The sequence below is a fragment of the Oncorhynchus mykiss genome, chromosome 32 (genome assembly GCF_013265735.2).
Source record: "Oncorhynchus mykiss isolate Arlee chromosome 32, USDA_OmykA_1.1, whole genome shotgun sequence".
NCBI classification, from domain to species: domain Eukaryota; kingdom Metazoa; phylum Chordata; class Actinopteri; order Salmoniformes; family Salmonidae; genus Oncorhynchus; species Oncorhynchus mykiss.
Genome location: NC_050572.1, coordinates 27,817,327 through 27,830,212, shown reverse-complemented (window position 1 = coordinate 27,830,212; position 12,886 = coordinate 27,817,327). Strand labels below are relative to the sequence as shown.

Genomic DNA, 12,886 nt, shown 5'->3' with positions numbered 1-12,886 from the left:
CCATATACAAACATTGGCAGTAGAATAGACGTATTGAAGAGCTCCAGTGGCTTTCAACGTGGCCCGGTTATAGGATGCCACAGAGTCAGTTCAGCCACACAAGCGCAACACGGGGCCGCTGAGTGCTGAAGTAAGTAAAAATCGTCCGTCCTCGGTTGCAACACTCATTAGAGTTCCAAACGGCCTCTGGAAGCAACATCAGCACAAGAACTGTTCGTCGGGAGCTTCATGAAATGAGTTTCTATGGCCGAGCAGCCACACAAGCCTAAGTTGCGCAGCCACACAAGCACTATGCGCAATGCCAACCGTCGCCTGGAGTGGTGTAAAGCTCGCCGCCATTGGTCTCGAGCAGTGGAAACGTTCTCTGGAGTGATGAATCATGCATCACCATATGGCAGTTCGACGGACGAATCCAAGTTTGCCTGATGCCAGGACAACACTACCTGTCCCAATGCAAAGTGCTAACTGTAAAGTTTGGTGGTGGAGGAGGAATAATGGTCTGGAGCGTTTTTTCATGGTTCGGGCCCCTTAGTTCCAGTGAAGGGAAATCTTAATATTACAGCATACAATGACAGTCGAGACAATTCTGTGCTTCCAACTTTGTGGCAACAGTTAGGGAAAAAACCTTTCCTCTTTCAGTATGACAATGACCCCGTGCACAAAGTGAGGTCCATACAGAAATGGTTTGTCGAGGTCAGTGTGGAAGAACTTGACTGGCCTGAACAGAGCCCTGACCTCAACCCCATTGAACACCTTTTGGATGAATTGAAACGCTGACTGCGAGCCAGGCCTAATCGCCCAACCTCACTAAAGCAGCAATGCTCCAACATCTTGTGGAAAGCCTTCCCAGAAGAGTGGAGGCTGTTATAGCAGCGGGGGGGGGGGGGGGGGGGGGGGGGGGGGGGACCAACTCCGTATTAAAGCCCATGATTTAGCAATGAGATGTTCGACTAGCAGGTGTTCACATACTCTTGGTAATGCAGTGTAAAAGGGGAGACCAAAGTATCTTTGGTCCTGTCAGTATAAACCGCCATCTTTGATAAAGTTCACCTTATTTCTGACAGAAACAGAGGCGCCACCAACTTTGTTTACTTTGTGGTGGCCCGTCTATCGGCATTGGCTAACAGACTACTGAATATGAGCTCCTCATGACAAACTAGTAGCCTATACCAGTAATATGTTCAGTAAAAGGTTGTCATGTCTGGAAAAGAAACCCAATTTCAGGTTAGAAAATGTTACATTTCATAGTGAATTTGTGACACTGATACTGTTTTGGTTACTGTACCAACAAACAGTTAAACCAAGTAACAGTTTGCAAACACATTGTCACATTATTTATGTTTCTATAGATGATCACAGTGACAGTCCTAACGATGAAGATGACCAGATCCAGATGCAAATAGCAGAGGCTTGTTTCCCATCAAGGTCAATGGTCATGCATAAGGTCACACACTAACATGATTTAAAACCACACTCTTAAGATGTGCTGGGTGTGAGGTCATATAACCAATGTTGATTTGGGAATGATTTGATTTGCACCACACGTAGGCTAGGCTGTATGAAAATAAAAGCTGCACACTGTAGATCCAATTATCTAAAATGTAATATACTGAACAAAAATATAAAAACGCAACAACTTCAAAGTCAATTGAATAAATTCATTAAGCCCTAATCTATCAATTTCACATGACTGGGAATACAGATATGCATGTTGGTCACAGATACCGTTACAAAAAGAAAGAAAAAAAAGGTAGGGGCATAGATCAGAAAACCAGTGTGACCATTTGCCTCATGCAGTGTGAGTTGATCAGGCTGTTGATTGTGGCCTGTGGAATGTTGTTCCACTCCTCTTCAATGGCTGTGCGAAGTTGCTGGATATTGGCACGTCAATACAGAGCATTCCAAACATGCTCAATGGGTGACATGTCAGGTGAGTATGCAGGCCATGGAAGAAATGGGACATGTTCAGCTTCCAGGAATTGTGTACAAATCCTTGCGACATAGGGCATGCATTATCATGCTGAAACATGAGGTGATGGCGGCAGATGAGTGGAATGACAATGGGCCTCAGGCTCGCATCACGGTATATCTGTGCATTCAAATTGCCATCGATAAAATTAAATTGTGTTTGTTGTCCATAGCGTATGCCTGCCCAAACCATAATCCCACTGCCACCATGGGGCAATCTGTTCACGTTGACATCAGCATAGCGCTCACCCACACAACACCATACACGTGGTCGAGAGGCCTGTTGGACGTACTGTCAAATTCTCTAAAATTACATTGAGACGGCTTATGGTAGAGTAATTAACTAATTCTGGCAACAGCTCTGATGGAAATTCCTGTAATCAGCATGCCAATTGCACACTTCCTCAAAACATCTATGGCGTTGTGTGACAAAACTGCACATTTTAGAGTGGCCTTTAATTGTCCCCAGCACAAGGTTCACCTGTGTAATGATCATGTCATTTACAATCAGCTTTTTGATATGTCACACCTGTCAAGCTGGATGGATTATCTTGGCAAAGGAGAAATGCTCACAAACAGATGTAGGCCTCCTTGCTCACACACGCTTTTTCAGTTCTGACCACAAATTTTCAATAGGATTGAAATCAGGGTTTTGTGATGGCCACGCCAATACCTTGACTTTTATGTTCTTAAGCCATTTTGCCACAACTTTGGAAGTATGCTTGGGGTCATTGTCCATTTGGAAGACCCATTTGCGACCAAGCTTTAACTTCCTGACTGATGTCTTGAGAAGTTGCTTCAATATATCCACATAATTTTCCTTCTCATGATGCCATCTATTTCGTGAAGTGCACCAGTCCCCCCTGCAGCAAAGCACTCCCACAACATGATACTGCCACCCCCGTGCTTCCCGGTTGGGATGGTGTTCTTCGACTTGCAAGCCTCCCCCTTTTTCCTCCAAATATAATGATGGTAATTATGGCCAAGCAGTTCAATTTTTGTTTCTTCAGACCAGAGGACATTTCTCCAAAAAGTACCATCTTTGCCCCCATGTGCAGTTGCAAACCATAGTATGGCTTTTTTATGGCGGTTTTGGAGCAGTGGCTACTTTTCTGTGCAGCTTTTCAGGTTGTGTCGATATAGGACTCGTTTTACTGTGGATATAGATACTTTTGTATCCGTTTCCTCCAGCATCTTCACAAGGTCCTTTGCTGTTGTTCTGGGATTGATTTGCACTTTTCGCACCAAAGTACGTTAATCTCTAGGAGACAGAACAAGTCTTCTTCCTGAGCGGTATGACAGCTGCGTGGTCCCATGGTGTTTATACCTGCGTACTATTGTTTGTACAGATGAATGTGGTACCTTCAGGCATTTGGAAATTGCTCCCAAGGAACCAGACTTGTAGAGGTCTACAATTTATTTTCTAAAGTCTTGGCTGAATTCTTTTGATTTTCCCATGATGTCAAGCAAAGAGGCACGGAGTTTGAAGGTAGACCTTGAAATACATCCACAGATACACCTCCAATTGACTCAAATTATGTCAATTAGTGTATCAGAAGCTTCTACAGCCATGACATTTTCTGTAATTTTCCAAGCTGTTGAAGGCACAGTCAACTTAGTGTACGTCAACTTCTGACCCACTGGAATTGTGATACAGTGAATTTATGAGTGAAATAATCTGTCTGTACACAATTGTTGGAAAAATTACTTGTCATGCACAAAGTAGATGTCCTAACCGACTTGCCAAAACTATATTTTTTTAACAAGAAATTTGTGGAGTGGTTGAAAAATGTGTTTTAATGACTCCAACCTAAATGTATATAAACTTCCGACTTCAACTGTATGTATGTATGTATGTATGTATGTATGTACCCCAATTCCGTGATATCCAAATTGGTAGTTACAGTCTTGTCCCGGCGCTGTACGGACTCGAGAGAGGCGAAGGTCGAGAGCCATGCGTCCTCCGAAACACAACCCTGCCAAGCCACACTGCTTCTTGACACACTGCTCACTTAACCCGGTATCCAGCCGCACCAATGTGTCAGAGGAAACACCATACAACTGGCGACCATGTCAGCGTGCATGCACCTGGCCCGCCATGGGAGCAGCTAGAGCCTGATGGGACAAGGACATTATGGCCAGCCAAAGCATCCCCTAACAAAGCTGGGCCAATTGTGCGTCGCCTCATGTGTTTCCGGGTGTGGCCGGCTGCAACACAGCCCGCGATTGAACCCGAATCAGTAGTGATGCCTCAAGCACTGCAGTGCCTTAGACCGCTGCGCCACTCGGGAGGCCTTACCCTTAACATTATTAAGCTACTCAGATACTCAGGACTGCTCTGGGACCAGAAATTAGCCCTGGCTTTTCTAACACACCGGCCCATTCTTTCCCCTTAAGGCCCCCACACTGGCTTAGTTCTTCCTTGAGGCCCCCATTATTAGCAAGACCGTAATCATGTTGCGCACAAAATCCAAGTTAGACAGGCCAAATTGGCTAAAAATGGACCAACCCATCTGGCATTTACCCCAAATGCCAGATACTCAAGGTGCCAGTAAAGACACAGGAGAGGAGTGGGGGTTTTAAGACTTAAAAGCCGGACCTAAATAGTTTGCAGAAACTCTCGCTCTGGTTCTCTAGTATGGGAAGACTGAAACCTCTTTGTTCCAGTCTCTTTTCCACCAAAACGTTTACATCAATAAAAGGAGAACATTATTCCTGACATCCAAATGCTAAGAATGGTCGATGGGGATCTAAAGAATAATTATGTCATATTGTTTGTTATTTTGTGATGTCATTAAGGATGGTATAACAAAGTAACTGTCACTCTGAAAGTGTAGGTATTCTGTATCAACTTTACATCTAAATATTGTATAAAATATATTAAATATGAGAATAATTTTGTGATGATAGACCTTCTAAATTAGATAGTTTTTCATATAAACTTGTGCCCAGTCAGTAACCATGCCCAAGTGAGCACAGACATTGTGTTGGCGCGATGGAATGTCCCCTTTTTACCAGAGGATAAAAGCCTTGGTAGTGAAATTTACATTAGACCAAGCAGACGGAAGGTGTAAGCCGGACGTCATGAATGGTTAAAACTACAACACCAGAAAGAGTGGAGCGGTGGCTACACGGCTGAAAATGGTGAGACCAGTACATTGTCGGGTTAATACTGGCGTGTAGTGTACGGGAGCTGAACCCTGAATATTCAATCATTGAGACCACTACGAAACCAAAAGACGTGAGACCGTGGTCTACACGTAGAAATGGTTAGAAACTCTGAAGCTCTCAACCTCAACAAGAGTGAAGATGATAAAGACTAGACCAGAACATTCACAGTCTGCAGCTGTGGATGCAAAAGTGGTCCTAGAACTTTGACTAAAAGACACGAGGTGGGAAGGAAGAATCCCTCTCAGACAACTGTTGGTACATCTGAAATATCTATTCTAACAAACACTTTCCTACCAGAGCAGCTCTACAACTAAGGACATTGTGACCTCTGGTGGACAACCAGAGCCTTACATCGATCCACGGATCAACGGATCGATTGAAGAAAGACATCTACGCATAAATATATACATTTATATAATGCATTTCCTATCAGAATGAGCGGTGGTTCATGTGCAAAGTATTACTATTCCTTTGAGCGTAGGTTCCAAACGTAACAATAATAAGTTGAATTTATGTCTCTCCCTTTCCCTTTCTATTGACCCCTCCCTTTTTAACCAAGCAGTGATGCTTTTGTTTGTCCACTAGGGACCTGTTTTCATTGTCTAATCAATAATCTATTTTTTTATTTTTTTATTTATCCGTTAATTTTACCAGGTAAGTTGACTGAGAACACGTTCTCATTTACAGCAATGACCTGGGGAATAGTTACAGGGGAGAGGAGGGGGATGAATGAGCCAATTGTAAACTGGGGATTATTTTAGGTGACCCTGATGGTTTGAGGGCCAGATTGGGGATTTAGCCAGGACACCGGGGTTAACACACGGGGTTGACACCCCTACTCTTACGATAAGTGTGATGGGATCTTTAATAACCTCAGAAAGTCAGGACACCCATTTAACGTCCCATCCGAAAGACCGCACCCTGCACAGGGCCCTTCACAGGGCATTGCCCTGGGGCATTGGGCTATTTTTTAGACCAGAGTGCCTCCTATTGGCCCTCCAACACCAATTCCAGCAGCATCTGGTCTCCCATCCAGGGACTGACCAGGACCAACCCTGCTTAGATTCAGAAGCAAGCCAGCAGTGGTATGCAGGGTGGTATGTATGTATTCTGTTTCATTATTTAGTTAGTTAGAAAATAAATAATTAAGCCAATTTGTGTATTGCTGATTCATCAATAAAGTTAGGGTTGTTGCAGATAGCAAAGAGTATGTGATGTTCAGAATGAGACTGCTATTAGGTAATGATTAATAATTGACTGCTAATAATTGACTGTTTAGAGTTTAATTCGTCAAACAACTTTTCGCATGGTGCCCCATATTCCATATTCCTAAATGAGTTCATTGTAACATGATTAATTTAGTTGAGTAACAATTAAAAACAGTTGATAAAATAAATAACAGTCATCAGATTAATGATAGTCATGTCACAACAGAAAGTTTACACAGCTTGAAGGATAAATGATTCCGGACCTCAGTGATGAGAACGTTGTTTATACTTTCATCTTTGCAGACAATTCCACAGGCGTCAACTACAGTTTCTATTGAAGGTTTGCTAAGGTGCACTTACATACTTTATGTGAACGTGCAGAGCATATTTATTGATCACTCACTCTTTGATGGAGCCGGTGGTCAAGGCACTGGTGATCCATTGCAGGTCCAGAGTCTTGAAGGGGATGAGCAGAAGAATGGTGGTGTTCTCCAGATCTACAGCGCTCTCTGGGTACATGACGTGATGCGTAGTCCGGCTCCCAACATCCTCCTCAAAGCCAGAGGTAGGAGCCATGTTCATTCTGCAGGAGCAGAGTTACGGTTAAGGTAGTATATTCTGCAATTTAACATATGGAGCAGAACACTGGTGGGTGTTGTCCAGATCTATGGTGCTCTCTGGGTACATGATGTGATGTGTAGTCCAGCTCCCAACATCCTCCTCAAAGCCAGAGGTAGGAGGAGCCATGTTCATTATGCAGGGTTACGGTTAAGGTAGTATCTTCTGCAATATAACATATAAATGAATCTACTTCCACATACTAATCAACATAGCTGTTTTGAGGGTGGGATGCCTGGAGGTTAAAAAAAACTTGAATTTGCATCTAAATTAAATGTAGTTCATTTGGAATGTGAACATGGTGATGAATCATGTGGCAGTCTGTGGCATTCCTGCTTCTCCACATGATCATACAGTTCATATGTGTCCCAGTAACAGTGAGTGCATTGAGGGGAAAGCTGTGATTCTGCCTGTTCAATTAATCTAGTTAGTTCTGCAGAGAGGATCTCTCTCCCTCTCTATGTGTTTATGTGTTAAGTGAGTGTGGGATGAGCAGTATAATCCATTTCAGCCAAGGACTTTCCTCCTCATTTCCACATTGATAGTTGGTCTGGTTCCTCATTGAGAAACCGTGCAGAAATCAAATCTAAAGCTGGACTTACATGTTGACTGCATGAATTTGACAAAAGCCATGTGATCAAAGGTCATGCAGTTAATAAATAAGTTGCTTTCAAGTCACTTCTCACCAACTGCACCATGCAGCCATTACCTGAATTGTGGGATGCACCATTTGTCAACCAATCATTAGGGTTATTTTGCTTAACCCATACGAACTTGACCAAAAGTGACAAACAGTAACCAACTTTGCCGCAATTCTACATGGGGTACAAATGAAAGTGATGAGATCAATTAATTGTAGCCTATACATGTTATGTTTTGTTTGATATGGGGGTAAAGGAACCTCACTGCTCGAACAAACCCAATCTTATTCGAATGTATTGGCCAGTCCCTCCAGGATTCCGTGATATCAAAATGTTTAGCAAAATCAACAATTCCTTGCTAATTTTACCATTCACTGCACTATTTCAGCAAAAAAACAGTCATCGCATAAAACTGACGCATCACTGTAATACAAAGAGAGCTCATAATTGACCAATCATTGCACATTTATCGCATGTGGTTCCATCAAGCCACACGTAAACAAACTTTTTCCCCTCATCAGCGCCTTTCCACAACAAGTTTGCCAATATCGTTGCACATTGCTATGCAAAATTGCAGAATTGCCTCTGCAAAATCAAGCATTTTTTCCTGCAAATATCACAAAAAATCCCAGCGAAATCTTGGAGGGAATGGTTGGAAGTTGGTAAATAAACTGAAAAGGTTCATACCCCCACCTATGTGCTGGAGAGTGTGTCTAGTCTCACCACGTTTAAAACCAAGGGCTATTAACTGCCACCTGCAGGTAGCCTTTCCTGTAGTCAATGACCAAAAGATCACTCTTTGTCCTCATGGGTGGAATGTTAATTAATAAGGATTTCAGAAAATCCGGTGTTTCTATGGCAGTTTTGTAATATTTCAGTCTTCTGTGATGTATATAAAGTATAATATTTGTATGCAAACTCAATTTCAAATTTAAACTACATCTAAAATGGTACAGGTGTCTTTTATAAGTTCATAACGATGTGTGTGAGGTATATACTTTTGTTTCAAAATATATTTATTTAAGACTACCAAAAGTCACTGTGGCCCTAATTTAGCCCACTGCAATAAAAGGTTTTAAAGGAATGTTTTCTCAGGAGTACATTTCATTAGCTGACCCCTGCTGACCCCTTCTCAAACAAAAAAACAAGCTTGCCCAGTCACCTGATGATAACATCACTGGAGTCGATGAGGGGTCCGTAGCGGGAGCCCTTGAGGTTCCCAGAATTCCCCACCACAGCACAGGTCCTACAGCGCTCAGGCCCCGCGTCCTTGTAGAGGTTATCATTATCAGGGATGACCTGGAACAACTTCTCCACCACCTCGCTGAAGTTGGCCGGGTCCTTGTGATCCTGCAAGCGCTGGAGAGAGACGGAAACCGTCAATCCTTTAGCTGTGTCTTCAACCACTCTGGACAGCAGAGACAGAAGAGGTAGACACACAGCATAGACAGCCCAGCTACCACAATGTTCTGAGAACCATATGTTGCTTGGTGAGAGCATGGTTGTCCTATGGTTATTTTGCATACAACCTTCCCATAACGTTTCTTCATGGTTCTATTTAAACTCATGTTCTCAGAATGATCAGAAAACGTTAAGAAACAGCATTTTTCTGTGGGAATTCCAGGATTTCAGCATAATGTTTTCTGCAGATTTCCTCATCATTCTATTTAAGGTCATGTTCAAGAAAACTCAATAAAAACCACAAAACATTAGTTCAAAGAATGTTCTAAGAATGTTCCTTAAAAACATATACATTCTATTCTCAGCATCAAAAAATACTCCTATTAAAGGGATACTTTGTGATTTTGGTAATGAGGCCCTGTATCTACTTCCCCAGAGTCAGATGAACTCATGGATACCATTTGTACATCTGCGTACAATAGCGCAATAACTAGCGCAATGACTGGAAATCTGCTAGCAGATACCCATAGACCTCCAGTCATTGAGCCAAAACTACCTCTGTAGTAGCCGATGCTCTTATCCAGAGCAACTTACAAGTGCCTTGCTCAATAGCACATCAGATTTTTCACCTAGTTGGGATTTGGCCCAACAATTTTTGTTGTTGTTGAATTTTACCCCTTTTTCTCCCCAATTTCGTGGGGAGAAATTGTTAGTAGTTACTATCTTGTCTCATCGCTACAACTCCCGTACGGGCTCAGTAGAGACGAAGGTCGAAAGCCATGCGTCCTCCGAAACACAACCCAACCAAGCCGCACTGCTTCTTAACACAGCGCGCATCCATCCCGGAAGCCAGCCACACCAATGTGTCGGAGGAACCACTGTGCACCTGGCGACCTGGTTGGTGTGCACTGCTCCCGGCCACAGGAGTCGCTAGTGCGCGATGAGACAAGGATATCCCTACCGGCCAAACCCTCCCTAACCCGGACGTCGCTAGGCCAATTGTGCGTCGCCCCACGGACCTCCCGGTCGCGGCCGGCTGCGACAGAGCCTGGGCACGAACCCAGAGTCTCTGGTGGCACAGCTAGCACTGTGATGCAGTGCCCTAGACCACTGCGCTACCCGGAAAGCCCCTGGCCCAACACTCTTAACTGCTTGGCTACAGGACGCAGACACATACAAACGGTATCTACTGCTTCATCTGACTCTCTAATTTCAACTAACCTATAACTATCAATATGGTGACAGATTAGGTTCAAAAATAGAATGTCTCTGAAAGACTGAGCAAAAGGGAGTGGAAGTTTTTTTCCCTCTGTTTATTGAATCTAGACATTTCTAGCAGTGTTGAATGGTATTCATTCAGTTCTTTCTGGTGCAATTTTAGCCACCTCATAATAAAGCATAGCCGACTAGCAGATGGCATTGTTAAGAAAACAAAGTTAATTGCATTGGTACGTGCATATCATTAATAACGTAGTCATGGACACATTGTTTTCTTCCTTGTCCTGATTATCATTAGGATGGGTTGCCTGATGTGACTGAACCAAACTCACCTCTGATTACTCACCTGTAAGTCTCAGAACATCTCATCTGCCATCACATGTACATGTCAGTCAGCAGACTGTCCCTACAGGTCAGAGGGTAGACTAACCCAAACTCTAACCCTTGCTTTATGTCCTCATCCCGGTTCAACTAACCCTTGCCTTAACCCTAAACCTAACCCTTGATTCATGTCCACAACCCAGTTCAACCCTAACCCTAGCTTCAAGTCCACAACCCAGTTCAACCCTAACCCTAGCACATGCTCAATCCTAACCCTTGCAGTAGTAACATCTCACCTGCCACCAGCGGTATGTGTCGTTAGTCAGCAGGCTGTTCCTCCTAGACAGCAGAGGGTGGACTGACAGGTTGAACCGCTCAGTGAACCAGGGGTCGTCCTCCAGCTCTGTCATACACTGTTGACAGCCACACTGGCCATTAGAGAAGAAGATGTCCGACTTGCGTATGGCATATTTGAAGAAGTACAGAGAGGGATCTCTCAACGTGAAACCGAAGAGGAACATGGTGAAAGTTACAATAAAGGCTAACACAGTAAATGCCCTGAAGTTCTTCTGCATCGATAGATACATGGTGTAGTGGTAGACAAAAATGAAATTTTCAGGGAAGCGGAGGTAAGGGAAAAACAAAGAAGCCCCTTATTGAAAATTCAGATTTCCAAGGGATGTCTGAGAATAATTCCTCCCCTGGAGATTTCTTGGCTATAACAGGATGAACACTGGGTTCCTCTGATGAACAGAAACAGGCCGTGTCTTCATCACAATTACAGGCTCCACTTCAAGCCGTTGGAAAACAACATCTCAGTAAAAATGTGACCAGAATACTAGCTTCTTATATTTTGTAGGGAAAGCCTTGGCCTTCTATAGAAAATGTTTTGGTCAGACAAAAAAAATCACTCCATTGAAATCCATAGATGAGGAATCCTTGTACATGTCCATTATTTGTCTGCTGACCAATAGTATGGTAATTCCACTGTGGTACACAATCCAGGATGGTCCTGTCAACTTAACTAAATCTATCTGCTCTTCTGCTGTTGACAGCGTGAGATCAGTGACAGGTGCGTCTAGCATTCACTGCCTGTACAGTCAATCATCCACCTAGAAGGCAAACGAGACATTTAAAACGAATACACACTGCTGGGTAAATTAACGATCATATGTGCTAAAACAAAAAAAGGCCCTTCAACAGCATTCAACTTTAAGTATTCCCAGAACCAACTCTAGCTTTGTACTAAAAAACAGAAGCAGGAAGACCTCCTGGGATCTACTTCCACATAAAAGGACAGAGCTCCACTATGCAGCAGGCTGGGTTTACTGTTAACATGTCACAGGATTGTTCACATTCAGCCAAGGCAAGTCTATAGCCACATTCCACACAGAAATCTCTCGGCAAAATTTAGGCAGAGTTGATCAAATAAGGGGTTAGCAGAAAAACATACTAACTTCCCATTTTTGATCATTACAAATCTGTGTCATGCCAATTTAGTGCAGATCTCCAATACAAAGGGACACAGACCAGAGGCTGGGGGGTGTTTAAATATTTTATTTGTAATATTATTTTATTTTTAAAACTAGGAATCTACCAGGAAACCCTGGGTCTGCCCTGCAGGGAGACAGAGGAGCAGGGGTTGTGAAGGGTGTCTGGGAGAGATGAAGAAGATAATGGAATGGAGGAATGTCTGAGGCTGTGTGGGAGGGATCGTAATCGTTCTGTGGACGGGTTAATCTGAGAAAAACATCACCCTCTCATAATCACATCTGAACTGTCGGCCGTGGCACATATCCACATCACCTGTATGGTTTAAACGGTGGGCCTATCGTGCTACTGCTACTCGGAGTCATAAGTCTTTGTAAGACATATAGGTATAATTCAACATCTAAAATGTGTGACTTCGCATTTGAACTTCCATTAGATGTGTATTTGGAACATGTGGTAGGTTGTCATTTTGGGAAGGCAATTTGACAGGTGTGTGTGTGTTTGAGTGAGAGAGAAAGTGTGTGGTGTGTGTATGCAAGTGTGTGTGTGTATGTGTGGTGGGGTTAATGCACACTAATGTAAGAGGTGGTGTATTAAACTCAGGGAGCCCTTGGAGACATAAGGCCAAGTACTGTAGATGACAGACTGAACAGGCTGTATGGTACAACAGGGGAAGGAAGGGAGGGGGGGAGGGGGGGTTGCAAGTGAAGAAAATAAAGAAATAAGGGAGAGCGAGCGAGCAGGAGAGAGAGGGAGGAAAAGTATGACGGCTAAGGAGTTACAGGTTATTTTCTAATCTCAGGTTTATACAAGTCATCAACTTTACAAGATGGTGCAACAGATAAGTTG

General features: G+C 43.3%; 1 protein-coding gene across 3 annotated transcripts in view; it reads right to left on the bottom strand.

The window, feature by feature from the left end:
• The window catches only part of LOC110488197 (CMP-N-acetylneuraminate-beta-galactosamide-alpha-2,3-sialyltransferase 1), a 32,489-nt gene that overhangs the window by 2,843 nt on the left and 16,760 nt on the right, over nt 1-12,886 (bottom strand). For 2 of the 3 annotated variants that reach the window (XM_036971193.1, XM_036971192.1), the window contains exons 2-4: nt 10,843-11,658; nt 8,769-8,965; nt 6,751-6,930 (exon numbers count right to left, since the gene is read on the bottom strand). In XM_036971193.1, the coding sequence (XP_036827088.1) occupies nt 6,751-6,930; nt 8,769-8,965; nt 10,843-11,133 (668 nt within the window). In that variant the 5' untranslated portion in view covers nt 11,134-11,658. The remainder of the gene's footprint in view (nt 1-6,750; nt 6,931-8,768; nt 8,966-10,842; nt 11,659-12,886) is intronic. The other variant, XM_036971194.1, reaches the window with a different exon arrangement.